The sequence below is a fragment of the Erinaceus europaeus genome, chromosome 10 (assembly GCF_950295315.1).
Source record: "Erinaceus europaeus chromosome 10, mEriEur2.1, whole genome shotgun sequence".
Taxonomy (NCBI): Eukaryota; Metazoa; Chordata; class Mammalia; order Eulipotyphla; family Erinaceidae; genus Erinaceus; species Erinaceus europaeus.
The window spans coordinates 78,237,525-78,252,243 of record NC_080171.1 but is presented as its reverse complement, the minus strand read 5'-3'; the positions used below and the strand labels follow the sequence as shown (position 1 = coordinate 78,252,243).

The following is a 14,719-nucleotide window of genomic DNA, read 5'->3' as shown; positions in this document are numbered from 1 at the left end:
GTGTGTGTGTGGGGGGGGGGGCAGGGAGCATCCCCCAGAGGATACATCCCCAGCTGGGCTTATGTCTATTTCCTGCCCTCTTCACCCCTTTCTGCCTCAGCAGTTGTTCCTGGTGGGAGCAGATGGGGATGGCCTGGGCCCCCAGTGTTTCTACTGCCCTCTGCCCCAGGGGTATGGGGTGCCCACTTAGAGATGTACACTTGGCCACCAGGTGGAGCCACCTGACTTAATTATGAAGCTGCTCTAAGTCACTGAGTGCTAGCCTGCGCCAGGGGACTCTCCCTGCCACATGTAGCCTGGGTGGGGACAGACAGGGAGACCTGCAGACACACAGAAGCTGACACTAAGGCTGCATCAGAGGTTCCTGTGCTGTGCACATGTGTACTTGGATAGTCATGCCGGAAATGGGGGGGGGCAGGTTTGGGTACCCCACCCTTCCTCTTCAAGCCTGGGGGGGCCACCAGACAGTGTCTGGGTTTGGCTCATCAGGGGCTGGAAAGGTTCACTCTGGACTGTGACAGCTCCAAAGAGCAGGCTATGTTGGGTTGTCAGGAGTCTGGAGAGGCCATCTGAGCCCTGGCAGTATGGTAAGGGTTGAGGCTGGCACACCCCTGACATGGTTAGGCCAGCCCTGTGGCTGTCCCTGGCTGGGATCCTGGAGCTGGTGGAGCCGGCGGCAGCCCAGGAGCAGGCCGAGAGCCATGGCATCCAGCAGCAGTTCTAGCAGCTCCACGACGGAGAGTACAGAGGAACCAAACCACAGACCCCACAGGTTGCCCATAGCCGACAGCAGCTGCGGTATCTGTGGGCAGTGTGGGGGGGCAGGGTGAGGAGGGCCAGGATGTTTCCCATGGGTCGGGGAGCTGCTGGCCCCACCCCAGCCCACCCAGTGGGCTTACTGTGTAGACAGGGGTCTCATCCACAATGCGGTAGTTGAGCTCCTGGTAGATGATGTTCACCTTGGCTAAGCCGATCCTGGAGTAGGAACAGGAGTAGGGTGGGCAGCTGGGGAGCTGGGGAGCCTTTTTCGAGGGGAAAGGCTGGGAAGGGCTGAGGGTCAGATGTCAGGCCTGGAGTAGGGCGTGCTCACCTGGGCTTGGGGTCCTGGCTGGGGTGCTGCTCCCCCAGAACAGCCTGGATCCAGTTCTGCACATAGAAGCTTGTCTAGCACCTGCTCCCTCAGCCCTGGAAACCTCGGGGCCGGGGTGGCAGAGAGGAGCATGGGGCTGGGGATGGTCTCCCTCTAGGGGACCCGTGGGTGGTCCCACCCACCTAGGGTACTCACAGAGGACTTAGAGGAGGGCCACCTGGAGGTCCCAGCAGCAGAGAGCTTGTATATAGATTCGCTGGAGATAAGTGGCCGGGGGTGGCACACCCAGTCAAGTGCACATATTTTTTATTATTATTTATTTTCCCTTTTGTTGCCCTTGTTGTCAAGTGCACATATTACCATGCACAAGGACCAGGGTTTGAGTCCCACCCCACCCAGTGCACTTCCCGCCTACAGAGGGGATACTTCATGATGGATAAAGCAGCAGCAGGTCTGCTGCTGTCTGTCTTTCTCCTTCTCTATCTCCCCCTCCTCTCTCAATTTCTCTCTGTCCTATCAAATAAAATAGAAGGGGGGAAACACTCCCTAGAGAAACAGCCTTCATCCCTCTGCCCTGAGCCCAGGATAGTGACCCTTGACCCACTGCCCCCCACTTACCGGCAGGGCCTGGGGCAGTGTTGGGCACAGTGGTGGTGGGTCTCTGGGGTTCTGTAGAGGTGGAAGAAGCAGTGGTCTGGGGAGGTGGAGGGGAGCAGGTTAGGAGCCACCAGGGCTATGGAGGGAGCTGCTGCCCCCATGGTCCTGTGGGACTCACCCCAGCCCTGGTGCTGGGAGTAGCTGCAGTACTCAGCTCCTGCTGGAAGTGGGTAGAAGTAGTAGCCACAGGAGCAGCGGTTCACCATCAGCTGCTGGAAGCAGGAGACCAGGCAGGCCTGGGGGATAGTAAGGGATAGGAGGGACAGCAGAGTTGGGGGCCAGGAGGACCTATGCCTGATGTCCCCCCTGCCTCAACCTCCTGCCCTTCTTCCCACCCAGCCTCCATCCCTCCCCACCTGCATGGTGTAGGAGGCGTTGTAGAGCAGGGGCATGTCCACATCCTGGCCCCCTTGGGTGCAGCTGCCATAGGGGCTCCCTAACCGGTGTACCTCGTCCTACAGAATAGGGCAGCTGTCAATTGGCAGCACCCCCTTGAGACCCCAAGGTGGGGTGGGGAGGGGTGTACTGAGCCTGGCACCCCACATACACACACACTTCCTGGCCCCCGGGGTGGCCCACCTCCCGGATGCTGATGCTGGTCTCTGTTCCAGGCCGCACGCTGAAGCCATGGTGTTCCAGGAAGGGCGAGTGGTCCTGCTGGTGAACTGTGACTTTAGCGCCAGCCTTGGTGGCCAGCAGGGGCAGGTGCTTCTGCTGCTCCGTCCTGAGGACCAGGCTGAGCCCTGCAGGTGTGGGACTGTAAGCCAGGCTATCTATGCCCCAGAGTATGCCCCCAACCCCCTTGCTGCCAGCTGGCACTTACCATGGGCAACTGCTGGGGGCTGCTGTGTGCTCAGGATCCCACTGAAGGTGTAGCAAGTGCCATATATGGGATGGTGGCTAACCTGGAAGGGCCTAGAAGCAGGAGCAGGATCAGACCAGCATGCTCTTACCCTATACAGGTCACCCCTGCCTTATCCCATGGGGAACCTGAGGCACTTATCATAGCCTGGGGCTCACCAGCTCACCCGGCCTGGCAGTCCTGGCCGTCATAGTGGCAGGAGACAATGAAGCGGCTATTCTGGGGGTCCTGTTGGGTGGGGGGCAGCTGAGCCAGCACGCTCAGGTAGTGCAGACGGTACCACTCTCGGGCAGCTGTCCAGCCTGAAGCAGAGGCCCTGTAGAAGCAGTCGCCTCCAGTGCTATTGCACTGGGAGGTGGGTATATCAGAGTTCACACAGCCCCACCCAATAGTAGGGGTTGGGGAAGTACCACTGGGCTGGGGCCACTTACCAGTCTGAACCCCACTCTGTTGGGGGCGCCCAGGTGGCTGAGCCTGAGCAGGCGGATCCTGCGGTCCACTGGAACTCCAGGCTCAAGGCCAGGGAGGCAAGAGGGAGCAGCCACGCCTTGGCTGACGCTGACACTGGCTGTATACAGGGACCTGATGTTTTCCTGGGCAAACTCGTCCAGGGCCTGCAGGTGGTGGTGGACTGGGGCAGGCCTGGGAGTGTGGATAGGTCCCCCACTTTGAATCACAGTCCCTGCCCTTAGGCCCCCATACCAGTTATAGCAATCCTCCCCTCCTTGCGACTTCTAGAAGGGTGATGTGAATTGGGAACTGGTGCAGAATGAGGCCATCCCTTCCCCCCCACGGCAACCCCACCACATTGTGAACCCATCTCCCTGACCACCTGGGGGGACACACAAGTGCAGGGGTTCCCCTGGGGGCTATCTCTCCCACTGTCCCTCTCTTTCTCTCCTAGGTGCTGTTCCAGGTGGCAGTGATCACACTGACAGAAGTGAAGTGTGGGGACTCTCCAGACCAGGAAGAGGTGCTATGACTAGGGCTTGAGGTCATGAGCTTCCAGCATTGCATGTCAGAGTGGTGCTCTGGTTCTCTCTCTCTCTCTCTCTCTCTCTCTGTGTGTGTGTGTTTCTGTGTGTCTTTCTCCCTGTCTTTCCCTAATAAGGTACCAGTCCACTATGCATTAAATACAAAGAGTGGGGGCCTTCTGGCTGCTCCTCCCCATTCTCAGCCCTCCCTAGCCCCTCACCGTTGTGGGTTCATGTCACACAGCGTGACAGAGGGGGAGCGCCTAGGTTGGGAGCGCAGGGCCATGGTCATGATGACTGGGTAGCGCCAGTACTGCTGGAACAGCACCCCGAACTGCCAGTAGAGGGTCCCCAGGGCACCCAGGAATAGCAGTACCCAGCAGGTCGTCTTAAGGCGGTTACGGCGGGAACAGACCAGGCGGATGGCACCGTGCATGGTGGTGTTGGTGCAGAAGAAGGTGAATAGCTCCTGGAAGGACGCATGCAGCTCCACCAGCCCCTCTGAGTGCTGCTCCTCCTCCTCCAGTGGGGGTGGTCCAGCCCCCAGTCCCAGGCCTGCTTCCTGCATGGGGAAGCCAGCCTCAGTGGGAGGGTTGGGAGTCTAGGAGGCTGGAAGCCTGATTCCTCCCCCCACTGGCCTCTGCGGACCCCCAGCGGCCAGTGTGACTAGGACAATGCTGCCAGGCTGTCTTGACTGTGTAGGTAAGGGGGAGGCCAGAGTTCTGTCGAGGCTGGTGAGCCTGGGCTGCCCTCCCTCTTAGGGGACTTTGGGCTTCAGGACAGCAGGCAGGGGGCCCAGGGTCAGGGAAGAGGAGCTGTAATCTGCTCAGCTTCCCAGGATCCAGCATTCTTGGCCCAGAGGGAGGGGGGCCTGGCACACAGAAACTGTCAGCACAGGGGACCAGGCTGGCCTGCCCATTGTGGATATGCCCTGAGTCACACCCAGCGCCCCTGTCCCCATATCTGTCTGAATCAGGGGCCCCTTTCACCCATCACCCTGGTAGGCAGCTCTGCACACATGCATGGCCTGGCAAGCCAACCACCTTGTGCAGCCTGGTGGGGAGGGTCTGTGGGCTCCCACAGGCCTCAAGGCAGATGGTGGTGTCTGATCCTGGTAGGAAGGGGGTCCTGGGAATACAGGTGCTTTGGGGAGCAGTTTCCTGGTGGCAGTCAGCCCCCCTCCTGCTGAGGTTCCCCCAGGGCTGAATGAGGGGCACCAGAGACAGTCTCCATGGCCTCAATGCTATCTCTCTTCAGGGTGGAGCAAGCTCTAGACGCCATCCAGATGGGCACCTGTTCCAGGCAACTGGTCCACACTGACCTTGCCTCCCCACCAGACTCCAGGTGGGACACACAGACACACATGGACTCTGACTCACCCTCTCTCCCTCTCTCTCTCTCCCTCCCTCTCTCTCTCTCTCTCTCTCTCTCTCTCTCTCTCTCTCTCACTCTCTCTCTCTCTCTCTCACTCAGGAGACTCTTGCTACCCACTGTGCACCTAGCACTGGGGCTCAGCCCCTCCATACAGGCCAGAGACCCCAGCTGCCCAGACAGTGGAAGGGAGCCCAGGTTAGGTCCCTTCATACCTTGGGGCTGCAGGTCCCCTGCACAGCTACCTCCATGCGGCCGTGGCTCCAGCAGGTGATAAGGCAGGATGTGGCCCAGCCCAGTGGCAGCTTCTGTTTATAGCAGTAGTTGGGCGTGGGAGGGGAGGAATGGCTGGCCCTGCTGCCACACCTGCTGTGGACCAGGAAGAGGAAGACTTCACCTGCCTGGAAGCCCAAAAGTAGTACCTAGGAGCCTGACTGGGGGAAAGGGTGAGGATGGTGCTGGGCCATGCCCCTTCACTTCTGACCTTCCATCCTGTTCCCCCTCTGGCCACTATCTGAACCCCCAATCTGATGGCCTCTGGCAATATGTGCTGCTATCCCCAGCTCCCCTCCTGCCCAGGTTCTGTGACTAAATGACACTGAACAAGGGCTTTTACTCCGGAACCCTAAGACCATGGTATCCCCCAAGATCAGCCAGTTACTGGGAGAGCCACTCACTGTGGCAATTTCCTGGGGTCTGGGTGTGAGGACAGCACTTGGTGTTCTGTGAGCCACCATTGTGCTGCATGCTAGAGCCACACATCACACATTGGCACCACACAATGGCATGAGAGCCTTCAGTACATACACAACATGCTCAGGGTTTAATCCCACCATCTCAGGCTCAAGTCCTTGCTGGCATATGCTGCATGCTTAGGACCCTCCCCCATGCCACCCCTTGATGACAGTTTCTGGTGTTACTGAGGATACCCAAAATATCCTTAGAGAAACTACCCCAAATGACCAGACCCTCACCCTGGCTCAGGGTTTGGGGGGGGACTTCTGGGTTCCTGACAACCCCACCCAGTCCCCGTTGAGACTGTTGAGAGCCTGGCCAGGATGTGAAGAGCTCCCACCCGCACTAACCCAGCAGGTGGGGCCTCAGCCAGGGGTGAGGTCATCAGCCTCAATCTGGAAGGATGCTGACGGATACCACATGTCAGAGAGGCTAGCTGTCATGCTCTGGCCAGTCCTGGTGCTGGATTCTCCCAGGCACAATACCAGGCTTGGCTTTCTCACTCACCAGCTGTGTGACCTGGCCTGACTTACTCAACCTCTCTGAGCATATTTCCTCCAACACAGGGGACTGTGGTGCCTCTTCCTGCTGCAGGCTCACTTGAGGGCCCAGAAACATCCCTGGCTAGTGACACAGCCCTCAGGCTCAGCATAGCCTTAGGGTATCTTTTGCCCTCTACCACCACCCCCACTTTGTGGCATCTGCCTCTGGAGGCAGGCTGCCAAGTGATGGTGTACTTGTACTGTCTGAGAGCCTCAGGGCTGGTATCAGTAGGTTGCAAAAGGGCCAGGGTTGGAGAGCCTGCTTAGAGGGTCTGGTCAACCCAGGATGAAATGTGGTAGCAGGATACTTGAGGGCATCAGTCAGTGACTGGCCAAAGGAGGATGGCAGGAACCCTCTGGCACACCCCTCTTCCTTCCTGGTTGCCTGGTTCCAAGCAGCCATGACACCAGCATGACACCATGACACCAGCAGCCCCAGCTCCCAGGGCTCTGTGGGTGGACAGCTTCACTCTACAGCCACATGTCGTAAGACTTCAGGAGAAGGGAGTTGGAGGTGGCCTATATACTCTGCCATGTCCCTGAAGATGGCTATCGCAGACTGAGCACCACCCCCAAGGGGCACTGGGGGTGAGCCACCAGCCTGGTGTGACTCATCCCTAGGCTTAGTGTGTCCACTAGTGGACCTACTTAGTAGTCCCCATCCCCATGGGGGCCTCAGGGCTGCATTTGAGAAGTCCAAGTAGTTGGGTTGGGGGTTACCCCCTCCCCAGTGGAGGCAGGGCCTCACATGTGCACATTTTCACTGCTCAGCTTTTCATTCATCTGGAAACACACGGGGACAGAGAGAGAGGGATAGACACTGGTGTGGCATAAATGTATGAGTATGGCTTTCTGCCAGGCTGATGACATAAAACAATTCCAAAAGTTGAACTAGAGAAAGGCCTCAGTCTCTGCCGGCCCTTGTTCGGGCGCCAGATGCCGGGCTAGCTTCACGGGCGGGAGAGAGATGACCAGGGACTCATGGCTGAGTGGGAAGCAGTGCAATGTTTATTGAGAAAAGAATCTGCATTTATAACTTCCAGGAAGGAAGTGGTAGGGTGGAAAAACAGGGTGTGACTAGGAGAGGGGGCGGAGTGAAAAGAGAGTGCGAACCAGTGGGGATTAAACCAGTGCCCTGCAGACAGGGCGGCTCTCAGACAAAACAGTGATTATGTAAATAGACCAACAGGCCTCTGGAGGTTGGCTTAAGACATGAGCAGCCACCCTGATTAAAAGTGTCAGTAGAGGGGGTTGGGTGGTGGTGTAGTAGGTTAAGGTCACATGGTGGGAAGTGCAAGGACCTGCATAAGGATCCTGGTTTGAGCCCACCTGCAGGGGAGTCGCTTCATAAGCAGTGAAGCAGGTCTACAGGTGCCTATCTTTCTCTCCCCCTCTCTGTCTTCCCCTCCTCTCTTGATTTCTCTCTGTCCTATCCAACAACAATGACAGCAATCACAACAATAATAACTACCACCACAATAAAAAAAAAAAAGGGCAACAAAAAGGAAAAAAATAGCCTCCAGGAGCAGTGGATTTGTGTTCGAGCCCCCAGCAATAACCCTGGAGGCAAAAAAAAAAAAGGAGTGTTAATACAGGGCTGGGAAGACAACATGATTATGCAAAAGACTTTCATGACTGAGGTTGTGAGGTCCCAGGTTCAATCCCCTGCATCACCATAAGCCAGAGCTGAGCAGTGCTCTGGCTCTCTCTTTCTCTCTGATAAAAATTAAATAAAAAGGGAGTCAAGTGGTAGTGCAGTGGGTTAAGTGCACGTGGTGCAAAGCACAAGGACCGCATAAGGATCCCAGTTTGAGGCCCCGGTTCCCCACCTCCAGGGGTGTCACTTTCACTTCACAGGCAGTGAAGCAGGTCTGCAGGTGTCTATATCTTTTTCTCCCCCTCTCTGTCTTCCCTTCCTCTCTCCATTTCTCTCTGTCCTATCCAACAACGATGATAGCAATAACAACAACAATAAAAAACAAGGGCAACAAAAGGGAAAATATTTAAAAAATTAAAAAAAAAATTAAATAAAAAAAGGACTTTAAGGTAAAAATTGTAATAAAATAAGGAATTTTTAAAAATATTCTTTATTTTATTTTTAAATATTTTATTTTATTTATTTCTTTATTCCCTTTTGTTGCCCTTGTTGTTTTATTGTTGTAGTTACTATTGTTGTCATCGTTGTTGGATAGGACAGAGAGAAATGGAGAGAGGAGGGGAAGACAGAGAGGAGGAGAAAAAGATAGACACCTGCAGACCTGCTTCACCGCCTGTGAAGCGACTCCCCTGCAGGTGGGGAGCCGGGGTTCGAACCGGGATCCTTATGCTGGTCCTTGTGCTTTGCGCCACCTGCGCTTAACCCGCTGCGCTACAGCCCGACTCCCAGGAATTTTTTTTTAAAAGATAAATAAAAGAGTATCAGTAGAGGGGCTGGGTGGGTGGTGGTGCACCTGGTCGATTGCATACTTTATAATATGCAAGAACAGTAGTTCCTGATCCCCATCTGCAGGGAGGAGGCTTCACAGGTGGTTAAGCAGGTCTGTGTCTCTGCCTCTTTCCCTCTCTATTGCCCTCTTTCCTCTCAATTTATCCCTTTCTCTATCCAACAAATAAAATAGTATTTTTAAAAAAGTGTCAATAAACAACAATAATAACTACAACAACAATGAAAAACAACAAGGGCAACAAAAGGGAAAATAATAAATAAATATTTTTAAAAAGTGTCAATAGAGAAAGCTAGTAAGACACAAATACAATTCTGTCTCCACACCTGTGGGTCTAATGTGTGTTTGAGCATGGATGGTTGACCCCCCCGGAAACTCATCTATCAGACTCCACTTGGCATGCCAGCCTTGTGGTCGAGTGAGATGTGGCCACATTACATGGGGGAATTCCAACCTTCCTGTCAGCCTTGCTGCATTACCTTACCCCTCCCCCCTTCTGGTGGGCTTCACCTTCCTTATATTTCTATTTCCCCATTCCTGCATCACCATCCATACCTTCTCATTGCCTTGCTCTCTTTTCCCTTATAAGGAGATATTGGTGTCATTGGCCAGCTTGGCCACTTCCCCTGCTCAGCTACCCCTTTATAAACTTGTAACTGAGTCAATTAAAGGTTCTGTTCCCCTCCACGGTACCCTAAGGAGGTTTGTGTATCATCCACTGCCACGGTATGCTGGAGGACCCCGTAGCGAGCTCTCCCCTGCCTCTGCTAGCCCTAGGTACCCCGCTCTCTGTCTGTCTCCTGGTGGCCAACAGGCCAGACATAGAAGTGGGAGCCGGGCTGGCTTGTTCCCCCTGAGGAACCCCAACACACACCCAGTAATTAAATAAAAGGGTCTATTAACAAGTGACAAGATGGGGGCCAGCCACTGAATGTCCATTATAGAGAAGGTTCCTGCTCTGACTCCAGGTAGTAAGCTAGTTAGTGGGAAAAGAAAACTTCTGCCTCTGCTTACAAAGGGTATAAACAATGATCTTTGGGGCCAGGCACACCTGGTTAAGTATGCATAGTACTATGCGCAAGAACCTGCTCAAGGATCCAGGTTTGAGTCCCTGCTCCCCACCTGTGGGGTGATGCTTTACAAGCAGTGAAGCGGGTGTCAATCTTTCTTTCTCTCTTCCTCCCCTCTCAGCTTTTCTTTCTTTTATTTTTTAAAATATTTATTTATTTGTCGGGTTGCGTTGCGGGGGAGAGAAATCGACTGGAGCCAACCTGGGCTGCTGCTTACCTGAGTGAAGAGGGAGAGGAACCAGGAACTCGTGGCTGAGCAGGGACACCAACGCAATGCCTTTATTGATCAGAGAAAACACATTTATATCTTCTGAAATGGAAGTGGCAGGTCGGAAAAGGAAATGGGGGGCCGGGTGGTGGCGCACCTGGTTGAGTGCACATGCTACAGTGCACAAGGACCCGGGTTCAAGCCCCCAGTCCCCACCTGCAGGGGGAAAGCTTTGCGAGTGGTGAAGCGGTTCTGCAGGTGTCTTTCTGTCTCTCTCCCTCTCTAGCTTCCCTCCTCTCAGTTTCTGGCTGTCTCTAGCCAATAAATAAATAAAGATAATAAAAAAGAAATGGGTAGGAGAGGGGGTGGAGAGAAGAAAAGAGCTTGAAGGTAGCAAGCTTCCACCTAACCAGTGGGGATTAAACCAATACCCTGCAGGCAGGGCGGGTCTCAGGCAAAACAATGATTATGTAAATAGACCACAGCATTAAGCAATGCAAGGGGACCTGGCATAATGACCAACATTTATTTATTCCCTTTTGCTGCCCTTGTTGTTTTATTGTTGTAGTTATTGTTGTTGTTATTATTGATGTCGTCATTGTTGGATAGGACAGAGAGAAATGGAGAGAGGAGGGGAAGACAGAGAGGGGAAGAGAAAGATATAAACACCTGCAGACCTGCTTCACTGCCTGTGAAGTGACACCCCTGCAGGTGGGGAGCCGAGGGCTCAAACCAGGATCTTTATGCTGTCCTTGTGCTTCGGGCCACATGCACTTAACCCGCTGTGCTACCACCGCCTGACTCCCTTCATTTCTTTTCTTTTGCCTCCAGGGTTATCGCTAGGGCTTGGTTGCCTGCACCATGAATCCACTGTTCCTGGAGGCCATTTTTTCCCCGTTTTTGTTGCCCTTGTTGTTGTTGTTATTATTGGATAGGACAGACAAAAATCGAGAGAGGAAGGGAGATAGAGGGGGAGAGAAAGATAGACACATGCAGACCTGCTTCACTGCCTGTGAGGTGACCCCCCATGCAGGTGGGGAGCTGGAGGCTCGAACTTGGATCCTCATGCTGGTCCTTGCACTTCACACCATGTGCACTTAACCCACTGCCTACCGCCTGGCCCCCCTTTTCTTTTCTCTTTTTTTTTTTCTTTTCTTTTAACCAAAGCACTGATCAGCTGTGGTTTATGGTGGTGTGGGGGATTGAACCTGGGACTTTGGAGCCTCAGGCATGAGAGTCTCTTTGTATAACCATTATATTATCTACCTACCCTCCTCTCTTAATTTCTTTTTGCCTTATTGAATAAAATGGGAAAGAAAAAAGGAAGAAATGGCCATCAGGAGCATAGGATTTGTAGTGCCAGCACTGAGTCCCAATGATAACCCTGGAGGCAAAAAAAAAAAAAAAAGGGTCTGGGTGGTGGTGCACCTGGTTGAACACACATTACTGTGCACAAGGACCCGGTTTTAAGACCTTGGTATGCTTAGTAGTGCCTTTGCATTTTATTTATATTTATTTATTTATTTATAATTTATTTCTTTATTGGGGAATTAATGTTTTACATTCAACAGTAAATACAATAGTTTGTACGTGCATAACATTCCCCAGTTTCCCATTTAACAATACAACCCCCACTATGTCATTTATCATCCTTCATGGACCTGTATTCTCCCCACCCACCCACCCCAGAGTCTTTTACTTGGGTGCAATACGCCAATTCCATTTCAGGTTCTACTTTTGTTTTCTTTTCTGATCTTGTTTTTCAACTTCGGCCTGAGAGTAAGATCATCCCATATTCATCCTTCTGTTTCTGACTTATTTCACTCAACATGATTTTTTCAAGGTCCATCCAAGATCGGCTGAAAACGGTGAAGTCACCATTTTTTTACAGCTGAGTAGTATTCCATTGTGTATATATGCCACAACTTGCTCAGCCACTCATCTGTTGTTGGATACCTGGGTTGCTTCCAGGTTTTGGCTATTACAAATTGTGCTGCCAAGAACATATGTGTACACAGATCTTTTTGGATGGATGTGTTGGGTTCCTTAGGATATATCCCCAGGAGAGGAATTGCAGGGTCATAGGGTAGGTCCATTTCTAGCCTTCTGAGAGTTCTCCAAACTGTTCTCCACAGAGGCTGGACCAATTGACATTCCCACCAGCAGTGCAGGAGGGTTCCTTTGACTCCACAACTTCTCCAGCATTTGCTGCTATTACCTTTTCTGATGTATGACATTCTCACAGGAGTGAAGTGATACCTCATTGTTGTCTTTATTTGCATTTCTCTGACAATCAGAGACTTGGAGCATTTTTTCCTGTGTTTCTCAGCCTTTTGGATCTCTTCTGTGGTGAATATTCTGTCCAAGTCCTCCTCCCATTTTTGGATGGGGTTATTTGTTGTCTTGTTGTTGAGTCTGGCAAGCTCTTTATATATGTTGGTTATTAAACTCTTGTCTGATGTATAACATGTAAAGATCTTTTTTTCTTTCTTTTAATACATTTATTTATTTATTGGATAGAGACAGAGAGAAATCAAGAGGGAAGGGGATGATAGAGAGAGATAGAGATAGGGAGACACTTACAGCACCACTTCACCATTTGTGAAGTTTTCCCTCTGCAGATGGGAACCAGGAGCTTGAACCCAGATCCTTACTCATGGTAATGTGTATGCTTTGCCTGGTCCCAGCAGTTGGTCTTTACTGTCTGCCTGTAACCTCCATTGGTGACTGACTGTTTCTTGACTTGTCTGTTCTAATAAGCTTTAACCTTTTCTGTAACTTTGTTTCTTGTGGGCAAAGAATTCTCTCTTTTTTAAAAAAATATTTTATTTATTTATTTTCCCTTTTGTTGCCCTTGTTTTTTATTGTTGTTGTAGTTATTATTGTTGTTGTTATTGATGTCATCATTGTTGGATAGGACAGAGAGAAATGGAGAGAGGAGGGAAGATAGAGAGGGAGAGAAAGATAGACACCTGCAGACCTGCTTCACTGCCTGTGAAGCGACTCCTCTGCAGGTGGGGAGCTAGGGACTTGAACCGGGATCCTTACATCAGTCCTTGTGCTTCACGCCACATGCGCTACTGCCCGACTCCCACAAAGAATTCTCTTGAATTTTCCATCCCGCATATGCCCTACCTGGTGAATTATCTCTTTACTCCTGGGGGTGCTCTCTTGACTCCCATCCTCCTGGAGGCTCTTACAACATGGAGGTGTGTGTGTGGAAGGAACCTTGTCTAAGGGGCTCAAGAACAGATGCCACTGGGAATAGGAGATATCTCACTCAGTGGATCACACACTTTATCAAGCTCAAGGATCACATGGAAGTACCATGCAAAGGAGAAGCTTCATGAGCCATTGAGCATCCTGTGGTGTCTCTCCTCTTCCTCTCAGCCTCTTTCTGTCTCTATCTGGGAAAAAAATGCACCTAGAGTGGTAGAATCATTCAAGTGCAATGCCCTTGGTGGGAAGTGGGGGAGGGAGAGAGTGGAGAATAAACACCATGTTACCTTCCAGAGGCTCAACCATCCACAGTGCTTTCTGGAAGAAGTCCCTCCAGGACAGGTCCCAAAAGGACAACTTTGTGGTTTGGGAGGGTCTTACCACTACCAGAAGGCCAGATCATCTAGGTATTGGGGACTAAGGGGTTGGGGGGGGAAGGGTGAGCTTTTTCCTCAGCGGGGGTTATGAGCTGGGCTTCCTCCTTTGAGCACCTTGTAAGCTGGCCCGTTGCCCACATAAACAACAGAGGTAGGGTGTGTGACTGGTAGCAGGTGTGGCCTTCTTGACAGAACTTTCCACTGGCTAAATGCAGCTGGGCCTGGTGTAGGGGTGGCAGAAGTCCTGCAGTCCTCTGAGAGGAGGCGGGAGGTGGAGGTGGGAGGCCAGCTTCCCCAGAAGGAATGAGAAGACATGTGGGATGCCCTTGGGCCGCTCCCTAGTGGCCTAGTGGAAAGACCCCAGCTAGGACTCCAGGGTGAGTGCGGCTTCCTGCCTTTCCACATCTTCTTACCTGTGTGGGCAGTTGCTCCGTTGATGGGAGTCCGTTTTGAAAGGCAAGATCGGGCAGGAGAGACAATATAGTGATTATGAAAGACTGATGCCTGAGGCTCCGAGGTCCCAGAGGTCCCAGGTTCAATCCTGAGCACCACCGTAAGTCAGAGCGGTGCAGTGCTCTGGAAAGAAAGGCAGAAAGAAGGCTAGGGAGACATCGTAATGACATTCATATCCTAGGCTCTGAGGTCCCAACAACATAAGCTGGAGTTGAGTAGTGCTCTGGTATCTAATTAAAAGCAATTAATTAATTAATTAAAAAATTTCCGTCCTGTGCCACCTGCTGGAGCCTCCCTCCTGCAGGCACCCCCCTCCCAGTCGTCCACTAGTAGTGAGGTGGGGACGGTCCCTCCAGGCCCCTAGTCCAGGTGCTGGGTGGAGGAGCCCCTTCCTGCAGTCCCATGGCCCCACCTCACCTAGTGGCAGCTTGGTGCTCCTCCCCCAGACTCAGGGAGGGAACCGTGGGAGCGGTGGGCCGAGCTCCCGCGGTGTCCGCGATAGATAATGACCCCATTCATGGGACGGGTGGAGAATTCGCTGCGGAAACAGCGGAGCTATTTTTACGAGCGCGGCTGTCCCAGGGGCAGGGCTGGGCAGTGTGGGCACACAGCACCAACACGCCCCCAAACCCCAGCAATCTCTAAGGCCCTGGAGACGGCCAGCAATGAGTGTCAGGTGGGCACAGGAACCCGGGCCAGACGACTGTCCTAGAACGT

General features: G+C 52.7%; 1 protein-coding gene across 2 annotated transcripts; it reads right to left on the bottom strand.

Moving 5' to 3' along the window:
* Nucleotides 1-59: 59 nt before the first annotated feature.
* SCNN1D (sodium channel epithelial 1 subunit delta) lies at nt 60-14,559 on the bottom strand. 2 transcript variants are annotated; one of them, XM_060199846.1, is made up of 15 exons: nt 14,420-14,559; nt 13,963-14,125; nt 5,170-5,323; nt 3,805-4,145; nt 3,041-3,251; nt 2,776-2,957; nt 2,571-2,662; nt 2,327-2,490; nt 2,104-2,202; nt 1,866-1,983; nt 1,709-1,784; nt 1,286-1,346; nt 1,091-1,146; nt 900-975; nt 60-802 (listed from the first exon to the last, which is right to left on the bottom strand). In XM_060199846.1, exons 3-15 carry the CDS (start codon nt 5,203-5,205, stop codon nt 536-538), a joined length of 1,779 nt encoding a protein of 592 aa, XP_060055829.1. In that variant the 5' UTR covers nt 5,206-5,323; nt 13,963-14,125; nt 14,420-14,559; the 3' UTR covers nt 60-535. The 2 variants fall into 2 exon arrangements, with proteins under 2 accessions (XP_060055829.1, XP_060055830.1); XM_060199847.1 differs by lacking the exon at nt 2,104-2,202.
* Between the last annotated feature and the right edge of the window lie 160 nt (nt 14,560-14,719).

Bases quoted from the DNA above. Each gene is read 5' to 3' on its own strand.
- SCNN1D (XM_060199846.1), bottom strand. From the start codon at position 5,205: ATGGAGGTAGCTGTGCAGGGGACCTGCAGCCCCAAG. The intron at 2,491-2,570 runs GTAAGTGCCAGC...CCACACCTGCAG, and splicing joins GCCCCCAGCAGTTGCCCATG to GGCTCAGCCTGGTCCTCAGG. The intron at 1,785-1,865 runs GTGAGTCCCACA...CCACCTCCCCAG, and splicing joins CTCCCAGCACCAGGGCTGGG to ACCACTGCTTCTTCCACCTC.